This window comes from Trifolium pratense, linkage group LG5, assembly GCF_020283565.1.
Source record: "Trifolium pratense cultivar HEN17-A07 linkage group LG5, ARS_RC_1.1, whole genome shotgun sequence".
Classification (NCBI taxonomy): Eukaryota; Viridiplantae; Streptophyta; class Magnoliopsida; order Fabales; family Fabaceae; genus Trifolium; species Trifolium pratense.
Window position 1 is genome coordinate 30,033,868 of NC_060063.1, and position 11,087 is coordinate 30,044,954.

At 31.9% G+C, this 11,087-nt stretch overlaps 1 protein-coding gene across 2 annotated transcripts; it reads right to left on the bottom strand.

The window, feature by feature from the left end:
* Nucleotides 1–1,810: 1,810 nt before the first annotated feature.
* LOC123884297 (serine/threonine-protein kinase ATG1a) lies at nt 1,811–7,411 on the bottom strand. Of its 2 annotated transcripts, XM_045933372.1 has the most exons (13): nt 6,920–7,411; nt 6,697–6,814; nt 5,772–5,830; nt 5,624–5,688; nt 5,261–5,354; nt 5,096–5,176; nt 4,889–5,000; nt 4,647–4,701; nt 4,068–4,339; nt 3,620–3,978; nt 3,197–3,491; nt 3,041–3,111; nt 1,811–2,441 (listed from the first exon to the last, which is right to left on the bottom strand). In XM_045933372.1, exons 1-13 carry the CDS (start codon nt 7,166–7,168, stop codon nt 2,232–2,234), a joined length of 2,040 nt encoding a protein of 679 aa, XP_045789328.1. In that variant the 5' UTR covers nt 7,169–7,411; the 3' UTR covers nt 1,811–2,231. The 2 variants fall into 2 exon arrangements, with proteins under 2 accessions (XP_045789328.1, XP_045789327.1); XM_045933371.1 differs by having other exon boundaries at nt 5,096–5,354; nt 6,920–7,356.
* Between the last annotated feature and the right edge of the window lie 3,676 nt (nt 7,412–11,087).

An 11,087-nucleotide genomic window follows, 5' to 3' on the forward strand; every position in this document is an offset into this window, starting at 1 on the left:
CCAGCATCTTCAGATACAAATTTCTTATATTTTCTGCACACTTAACAAACATGTTAGTGCATAAAATTGTTCTCTCCATATTTTGTTATCATCAAAACTCCTGAGTTAGATAGCTGCAGAACCAACCTTGTTCCAACAAGATACCCACGGCCATCTAGGGGGCAAAATGAAAAAATCTTCACATTGCAGGGGGTAAAGAGAAAAAAAATTGCGCAGCGGGTAAACGAAAAATCTCTAATTTTGCTGGGGGTAAATAGGCTTTTACCCTTATTTAAATAAGTGATATCCACATACTTTTTAGATTTTATTCAAGTTTTTTCTTTCCATATTTTTTTATCTGATGTTGTTTTAATCCCGTCTTAGTGTGGAGTCTTTGTTTTGATTTCCCGTCTTACTACGGCGTTTGTTTCGTCTTGGTAAGGTGTTTATTTTTGTTCAGATTTGCATGTTTATTTCTATCTCAATTCAGTGCAGATTCAATGACTTTAGCATCATCAAAGTTGCATATCCAGATACATGATTATTCCGAACATTTGAAGTTTGTCATATCAATTGTAGGCTTTGTCATAGACATTAAGCCGTTTTATGCTATTAACTCGGATGTTGTGAGCCTGTTTACAGATTCATCCTTATTAGTTTTTAGCGAAATTGAATATGTAAAGATTTCGATTGATGTATTCCCTATAAATTTGAATGAATGAATATCTTTGTTTTTAAGTAAAAAAAAAAATCTTTTTGTTTCATCACTAAGACATGCAAGATGAGTTTTTCTCTCCTATATGAAATTATTTTTCTTATAAAATAATTAGCAAGTGAACTACTAATACCAATATTAGTTAGAATCACCAACTTTTATTATATACAATGAAGCTTGATATAAACCAGAACTCTAACATAATATTCAAACTCCTAATCACTAGATTAAATTTAGTGGCTTTGAATCACCAACTTTAGCTAACACATTTGTAAACAAAAAAAAACTTTGGCTAACACTTTTATATAACAAAAAAATTTATATTTTTGTTAATTTAAGGGACCAATTCAGACCTTTTTTTCTTTAAATGACCATTGTGAAACCTAAAATGTCTTTAAGGGACCAATAGACTAATTAAGCCGAAAAACTATCACTGTGAATCCTTTAGCAACTAACCATTAACATAATAAGTGGTATCACGGATGCGTTTGATTCGTAAAACAGTAAGGACCGGACAGAACAGAATAAGATAATACAGGACATGACAAAATTAAACCAGAGAAAGATATGACGATAATATTTTTATATTCGAAAATAAAATGGGTACCGTGGACAAAAAGTTATTATGTGGTTCAGTGGGGGACAAAAATTCTTGTTTTTGTCTTGTCCCTTACTACCTAATTTTTCCAGTCCCATAACCAGTTTCAAATCCGAAAATTTCTCATCTCACCTACCCACTTTCTCACCACACCCCTGGAAATTCCATTTTTGCCCTTGGTCAAAAAATTCGAAACGCGTTTTCCGAATTTTTTTTGCCTTTAAAAACAACTTCGGAATGTGTTTTCCGAATTTTTTCCAAATTTGAACTAAAAAAATTCGGAAAACGCGTTCCGAATTTTTTGACCAAGGGCAAAAATGGAATTTCCAGGGGTGTGGTGAGAAAGTGAGTAGTGGGATGAGAAATTTTCTTCAAATCCAACACAGTACAACAAAAGTTATCCAATCCACTATTTTTTGGCATATCAGACCCACAAGTGACAGACTCGAGTTAATGTGTACGCAAAATAAGTATTATTAACCATTAACATAATAAGAGGTAGATACTAGTGGTGCATATATTATAACAAAACATATCATAACATTCAGAATAATTAAAGTATTCCTTCAATACACTAGATTTGGAGGTAAATCGCTTAAAATTTTAATCAAACTTTCTCCCAAGAAATTCAAATTCATTGATCAATGTTTTCAAAATTGTACAACTAAGCTATACACTATTTACAAATTCCATGTCAAAGAATTAACATGATTATTTACATAACATCGTCCAATAACAGCAAAGTCTCTCTTCATCATAAATATATATCTCTATATACAATACTGCATCTGTCAAAGGTTGTCACTGTCCACGTTAATAGGAAGTCAACATATAAGTCGGAAACAAACCGCATCACCAATTCCAAAAGTTGCGATGCAAAGAACACTGTATATACAAACCGGCATTTTTTATTTTTATTTACGTTCACGAAAGAGTATGTCATTCCTTTGAAGCGGACTCTGACAAAGACTTTTTGCGAAACTGCAAGTTGCGAATATATTGCATGATTCGCTTCTGACCATCGGCTAGAAGTGAAAATGGAGGGTTCAGTGGAAGGTTCTCTGCTTCTCCCACAATAAATGAAAGTAGAAGCATTGCTTTTGAGTAAGATGCAGCCGACTTATCTTTGTTATTCATATACTCATCTACCTATAAAATGGAAGAAACTTATCTAAGCACTTAATAATTAATTTAGACTATGTGTGGATAAACAACTTAGATAAGCATTTATAGCATAAACGCTTATCATATAAGTTCTTATGAATAAGCTATTTCTATAACAAAAGTAAACTAAGGGCCCGTTTGGATTAGCTTATTTTTGAGCTTATGCAAACAACTTATGCAATATAAATTAGGTTTTATGTTAATTTATAAGTTCACACTAGTGAAAATTGTATTTTTATAAGCTATTTTATCATAAACTACTTTGACAAACTTATAATAATACATAAAAATTCCATAAGCTGTTTGATAAGCTCAAAATTAAGCTAATCCAAACGAGCCCTAAGTCAAATTGTTTTCATATAACCTATAAGTTGTTTTCATAAGCTATTAAGGATAGCATATAAAAATAAGTTAAAAACATTTTGTGGCCATGCTGATTTAATAAGCTCTCTCAAACACTCTCAGAAGTGTTTATGCCCGTAGATAAGCTCAAATAATTGAATCCAAACAGGCCCTTATAATACCTTGAGGAAGATTAGAAAGTTAAGAGAATATTGAAAAGTGAAAACTGTTTCTCTACTTACTGCACCATTTGTCCCAATTAAGAGTGCTTCTTGGAATATAATCTCCACTGCATCTGGCATCTCAACTGTACCTGCAAAATGTTTTTAGATTACATGGTTAAGATTTACTTAGATGATTCGAAAGGATTAAGTTTGGAAACAAAAAAGAAATCCTACCATCCATGTTTTGAATATGAGATGATAGTTTCTCAGCACGATCAACTGCAATAATAAATCCACGTTTGGCCCACAAGGAAGCGGAAAGACGGTCACTAAAATTTATTCGTTCCATAGTCTGTGATAAGCTCGTGTCTCCACAGGCAATTATGGACTCGTTAACTGAACTGCTTCGAGGCAACTCACCCTCAGAAATGGGGTCTAACCAAGTGCTACAAATGTCTAGAGTTTTCTTCCATATAGCTAAAACCACCAACTCAACCGCAAGCGATTCTAGATACAATCCTGTGTTATACTACACGAAATAACAATTAAAATTAACTAACAATGTCAATGATATCTTTTTCAATTAAAATTTTATAGAAAATTAAAAAAAAAGTCTCAATGCAATGGCCTATGTTTTAATGAACAACACAAGCTAACCTTTTCTTGCGAAAGTTCTCCAAGGACTTGAACATACCGATGTAACAACTCTAACCTGTTTGAAGGGTGCAGTAGAGAAAATTCCCTCTCTTTCTTTAAGGTAGCAAATTCAAAGGATGCTACAAATTCCTCAAGTTCATTGCTTTTAAAATTGTCTAACCCGGCAGTGGAGGAAGACGGCAGATCCTCAGTTTGCTTTCTAATTTCCAGGCTAGTTCGCTTTGAAGGGGAGATAGAAATGCCGCTTGCGGGATTTTCTTGCATGGATGCCTCAAAGTAGACAGAGAAATCCTCCAATGATGCAAAATGAGAATTGATGAGGACATAACCTTTCTCAATGGACTCCATTAAATGAGAAACTGAATAGAGAATGGTCGTTAGAATTTGGAAAGAAAAAATTACCGGGGAAATGATGGAAAATGAGTACAAATTATTTTGAGTATTGGACCTTGAGCTTGGTTTGACAAATGAGTGTCAGTATGAATGGACTTTCCCGGCTTATCGAGTGCAATAGTTGGAGTCAAACCTGCAGCATTCTTAGTGTCACCATCAGCTGTGATCTCGCCACCTTTTTTTTGCAAAAGCATGGTCTCATTGACTGCTGAACTGACTACCACCGGATCATCTACAAAAGTCTCGGCATGATACTCAAAATGTGCTTGATTAATCATTGAGGTTTCTGATTGATATGAATGAAACTGCTCAATATCCATGCCCGACCTATAAGTAATGATTTAAAAGAGATTACTAAAAGTAGCTAACCAAGACATTTAGCTCAACTGGTTAATAAGTTCACTCTAGGACGAATCGTTCGGGAGAACCCGAGTTCGATTCCTGGTGGGAACAATTCTTGGCCAGGCTATACTTACCTCGCGGCCGAACTCTGAATTGCCGGGGGGCCCTTCCCTTGGGAACCAGAGGGTTAATACCCAAAAAAAAAAAAAAACAGTAGCTACGACATGGAAAGAAAATGCAACAAGGATACAATAACAATTCTCCTAAAAAAATCTTGAAGGAAAATTATGACCTGTGCTCCTGTAGGAAGTTGTGATTGAAGAATGCCTTGAATGTTAATCTCTCATCTGCAAATTAAAGTCCAACTTTACAGAAGTTCTCTACCTGAGCTCTAACTGTCATTTAAAACATATGTGTATATAATAATATCTTAACCTCAGACTCATCATCACCTTTACACATTCACAAAATATTTTAGCAAAATCTACAAGCACATACTGTACAGTGCACACAGCATATCGTTGCAATAAATACCTGGATTTCGACGTAAAAGGCTTCTGCAAAGATCCACACAATCAGGATGTATCTCTTTTAAAATCGTTGGTGGAAAATGCAGTTCCGTAGATGCCAAAATATTTTGAAAAAGCTGCAAAAGAAAAATTATATCAGAACAACATAACTCTAATCTTTAAAAAAAATTGATAAAAGAAAAGAAATATTGCGATTTAGCATCTTCACAACCTGCAATTGACTATTTCCATCAAATGGTGGTTTCCCAACAACTAGCTGATACAATATTGCCCCAACACTCCATAAATCAGCCTGCACCAATAGTATTACCTTAATTATAATGCAAAAGAAAATAGGAATAACCGATATTTTGATCCCATTTCTATCATTTGTCACCTTGGCATCATACTTCTGACTCTGAATTATCTCAGGAGCCATGTAATAAGGTGAACCACATAGTGTATCAGCCAACTGCAGAGGTGTGAGAGACCTAGTACAATAATACATCAGTAAACTACAAAATGCAAAAATTACAAAAAACTTTGTTTTTATATGTATTATTGTTATGTCAACTATACCGGAGATACACTTTACCAAACATGAAAAGACCATTTGAGTCTTTTTCATATAAAACTAAAAGGGAGATACTACCTCCGATCCTTTTTTATTTTATAAGAAACAGTTGACTTTTTAGGTTCATTAAATAACTGATGTATGTGGCGGGAGTATTATATAGAGCTATTAAAGAAACTATCCCACCTTGCAAAACCAAAATCCCCTATTTTCATAAGTGGCGTCGCTGATGTAGCTGCCAACAGTAAGTTCTGCATGTTTAGAAAAAGTTTATATAAAAATCAAGGCATGAACAGTATAATTGACAGCAACAAGTTAAGATAGAATCAGATACCTGTGGTTTTAAATCACGATGTATGAGGTTCTTTTCTTGAAGTACTTGCAACCCAGCGGCTACAAGAAGAACACTCAAATTAAAAACAGATAGAAGTTTGTACATTGTCAACCAATTAGCACAAGAAATGCAGATGATCGCAAAGAATATGTGTTTGAACAACAAAGAAGTGGCTAAACCATTCACAAAATACAAATGAAATGGAAATTATCTCACTCCAAAAGTAATATAATTAGAAGATCCCAAAGCATTGTTTCCATTCATTCACTATCGACAAAAAGAATCATCTACTCCTGAAAATGTAGTGTTCGAGTGAGTTACTAATTTTGTCCTGAAATTGTTGGTATCAAGAAACTTTTTTTTAAGGAATGGTATCAAGAAACTTGGTCTGTAAAGTTAACAAAATTCCAAAATGATCCTAAAACATAGACTTCTCGATCACATTAGTTCTTTGAAATCGGTCAGTTTAGTCCCCCAAAATTGTAACGAAGGGACTAACATGATCAAGGACTTTCTATTCTAGAAATTTCCTTGATTTCAATATCAAATTGTCTAACTCTTGCAATTTCAAAAACTAAATTGGTGATTCACTCATAGTTTATCATAGACTCATGTTTACGATAAATCCTAAGTCCTAACACTTAGCAATATTAGACTTAGAATTTGAAATATGTATTCTGTTGATCATATTAGTCCCTAAAATCATGTGACTTTAATCATAACTACTTCTCAAATCACAAAAATGACTGATTATGATTTATCATACTATAACGGTGTATCAAACTTAAACTCGTCGTTCAAGTGTTACTCACCCAATCGACTCATAACTACTTCTAAAGTCATTGATTCTGAAAGTAACTCATAGTGATATACTACTATGTAAACATTGTATCGAAATTAAACTCATTCTTCAAATGTTACTCACCCAATTGCCTCATGAAATGTCGAGCAACGGATTCAGAAACTCTTCCATACCGATTAATGTAAGCAGAAAGGTCCCCTCCACCACAATACTCCAAAACAAGGTAAATCCTATCATTTGTCTTAAAAACAAACAAAAAAAAACAACCTTAAAAACAACATCACAAACATGCATACATACATACATCAAACAAAAGACAAAAACAAAAAGCAAAAACCAAACAAACCTGGATTACTTCAAAGAGTTGAATGATATTAGGATGATGAATAGTACTAAGAATTGAAATTTCTTTGATAAGATTATCTCTAACTTTAGGACTCAATTGGGTCTTATCAATTTCCTTAATTGCTACAACCAAACCTGAATTTCTATGACGAGAACGCCACACAACTGCAAATGAACCTGACCCAATTTTAGGACCCAATATGTAATCCCCGACCAATCTGGTCATGGTGGGTCCTACCAAATCCATCATCACTGCCCAGAACTGCAGAGAGAACTAAACATCCATGGATGATGTTGTAAAGATGATGGGGTTGTGAAAATTGTTGAAAAGATTGTAACTTTGAATTGTTGGTTGTGTTAGTGTGTGTTTTCTTTGTTTTTAAGATTTTTTTTCCTTCTTTTGAAGATGGTTTGGTTTTTTTATTTTGAATTTTGATTTTTTTTTGTAAGGATTTTGAATTTTGATTGGATTTCGTGTTTGCTTATATATTTTTATAATAACAATAATAATAATAATAATAATAGTAGTAGGGTCAGAACAAATGACATCAACTAGTTTGACACCAAATATTATACCTCTCAATAAGATTATAACCGATCATTTGTGTAAAATATGCTATCGCGACACATAAAGATTAATGACATATAAAAAAAACGCAAACCGTTAATTTTGAGCTATCTCAATAACATATCAAATGATTTTGAATTTGTCTGAAGTTATACATAAATGATCCATCTATATAAACTTTCAATTCAATGGTGAATTTTATAAAATTTATATCGGTTAAAACATTATTGAAAGATGTAACATTTGGTGTGAACTATTTGATATTATTTGATCCCAACCCATAATTAATAATGTTAGTTTATTATGTATATGTATTGGCTTGCTTGCTACAATAAACAATTGTGTTTGTTTTTAGTTTCTAAGACAAAGATAAATGAAGCTATCATTCCATAAAACAAACAATATTGACTTCTAAATGCTTTGAATGGGTTGTTGGATTTATCTAATTATCATTTCCATGAATTTTGGAAAATGAATTTTGGAAAATAAAATTTGTTTCTGCCCAATATTGGCGGGTGTGGTTATGGTGCATAAGCCTAAACTTATGCACCATGCATAAACTTGCTTCCTACACCCACCATGTTTGCTTACTACACCAAAAGTCAACCAAAGGTCAGCCCAAGCCCAAAATTAGGCAATCCATTACTCGCGCGCCCCCCATATACTACCCCATTACTTGCGCGCCCCCTTTTGCTTAGCGCACCCCCCAATTTTTTTTCCTTTTTCTCCTGGATTTCTTGTGAGCCCCCCAATTTTTTTTTCCTCCCCTAGATTTCTAGCGCGCCCCCAATTTTTTTCCCTCCTCCAAACTTCTAGCGCACCCCTCCCCCAAATTTCTAGCGCGCCCCCCGTTTTCAATTAAATAATAATTTTTGTTCCTTTGGAGTATATATTATAAAAATCCATTTTTAATTAATTTTCATCATACACCCCCTCGAAGCCCAACATAATAACGAATGGTTCATGTATATATAAAGCATACTTGTCAAACATACAATTTAATTTTAAGTTTTATCAATCATAATCACAATATAAATAAAATTTCATACATTAATTACATATATATGTAATTAATGTATGAAATTTTATTTATATTGTGATTATGATTGATAAAACTTAAAATTAAATTGTATGTTTGACAAGTATGCTTTATATATACATGAACCATTCGTAATTAATAACGAATGGTTCATGTATATATAAAGCATACTTGTCAAACATACAATTTAATTTTAAGTTTTATCAATCATAATCACAATATAAATAAAATTACATTAATTACATATATATATATATATATATATATATATATATATATATATATATATATATATATATATATATATATATATATATATATATATATATATATATATATATATATATATATATATATATATATATATATATATATATATATATATATATATATATATATAATCGATTTTTCTTTACAATAAAAAAATGATCGAATCCAATATCTCATGCATACTATCCAAATTTTTTTCAACTAAACTAACCCTAATTGCTTTATATGATTTTTTGCTTTATGTAGCATGGTTTTGTAAAATGGTTATATGATGTTTTACTTAATAACAGTGGTTTCAGTGTATAACATCTTGCCACTAATGCTCATATGAAACCATTTAACAAAAATAATGGTTTCAGTGTATAACGCTATGAAACCATTTAACTAGACTAATGGTTTCAGTGTATAACATCTTGAAACCAAATAACAAGACTAATGGTTTCAGTGTATAACGCTATGAAACCATTTAACTAGAATAATGGTTTCAGTGTATAACAGTATGAAACCATTTAACTAGACAAATGGTTTCAGTGTATAACATCTTGAAACCAATTAAAAGGACTAATGGTTTCAATGTATAACATTTTGGCACTAATGCTCATATAAAACCATTTAACTATAACAATGGTTTCAGTGTATAACAGTATCAAACCATTTAACTAGACAAATGGTTTCAGTGTATAACATCTTGAAACCAAATAACAAGACTAATTGTTTCAGTGTATAACATCTTGACACTAATGCTCATATAAAATCATTTAACTATAATAATGGTTTCGGTGTATAACGCCATGAAACCATTTAACTAGACTAATGGTTTCAGTGTATAACGGTATGAAACCATTTTTGCTGTGGAATGGTTTCAAAGAGTTGTTCTCCAAAAACATATTTAACCCTTAATAAAAATTGTGAAATAAATTTAAATTTTTAAGACGATATAAAACCGAAGAGAGTGAGGTATCCCCAACCGTTCCAAATAATTCAAAATACCCTAAATAAAATTTTGGGGAAATTTTATTAATATCTTATATTTATAAAAGCATATTTACCTCATTTAATTAACTAAAAATAGTTTCAGGTCTCAGAAAAATACCAAACTGGTCCCAAAATTCTCAGAAAATTATTTACTATTTTTATGTAAAAATAATAAAAAAAATTGGAGTCTCCTTGGCACCGCACGCGCCCCCACGCGCCGCCAGTGAGAGTGGGCGTGGACGCGCGTCACTGTTCATCATCTTCCTCACCCATTTTCTGCAGAAACGGGTCACGATGACCCGGTTCGTCGACCCGGTTCGTTCTCCCTCAATAATCAACGAAACTCGACGTTCTTTATACCGTTTTGATCGTCGTTCGATTTTATGAATGTTTCCGGTATTAGTTTTCGAAATCGGTGATCGAATCGCATGTAAAATGTGGCCGAAATTGAGCAAGCAAAAATAGAAAGTTCTTCAGTTATGATTATTACATGTGTAAAATCATCTGATGGCTGTGAATGACTTATGCACCATACATAATAAAAGGCTTATGCATATTAACTTTTGCCAATATTGGCAATTTATACAATAGATTCTTAAGAATTTATAGGTAAATAAGTAATTTTTTTAACAAAAATTGTTTTTCTATCATTTAAAAATTATAATAACTAAATATTATTTGTTAAAATTGTTAATAAAAATTGAATTTTATTACTCATAATATTGACCAGTCTTATTTTTTTTTATGAAATTATTTTCTGTAAAACTCAATAGTCAACTAATAATTTTTCATTCATAAAACTAATCGATAATTTATTAATTTAAAAATCAAATAGTCTAAATATACCATATTGAGGAGTGCTAGGGTCACACACTCTAACACACTCATATAACACACTCCAATGTTAATTTGACACATCATCCATTTTTTTTATTCATTAACTTGAAAACGGATTAGTGGGTGTAACTATTTTTTTAATTTTTATTATTATTATTTGGAGATTTTAACTCCTCATCTTCCTTATTCAACCCTCCACGCACAAACATTTTCTTAGTTCCACCAAAGCTCTTCAACCGTTTTGCAAATTTCTGGAAAAAAAAATAAAATGAAAAGATAACAGAAAGAATGTTACTGACACAGATTTTGCTATCTTGAATATTATTCCCAAATTTTCAGTTAAATCTAAGCAATTCACCAAAGTAATGTTATATAGATTTACAATTTACAAGCACAATATATGTTTCGGTATATAATGAAAATCTTCATTCAAAGAATAGAATTCATACTGAAAACGAATTTAGATTTGAAAAAACTGCC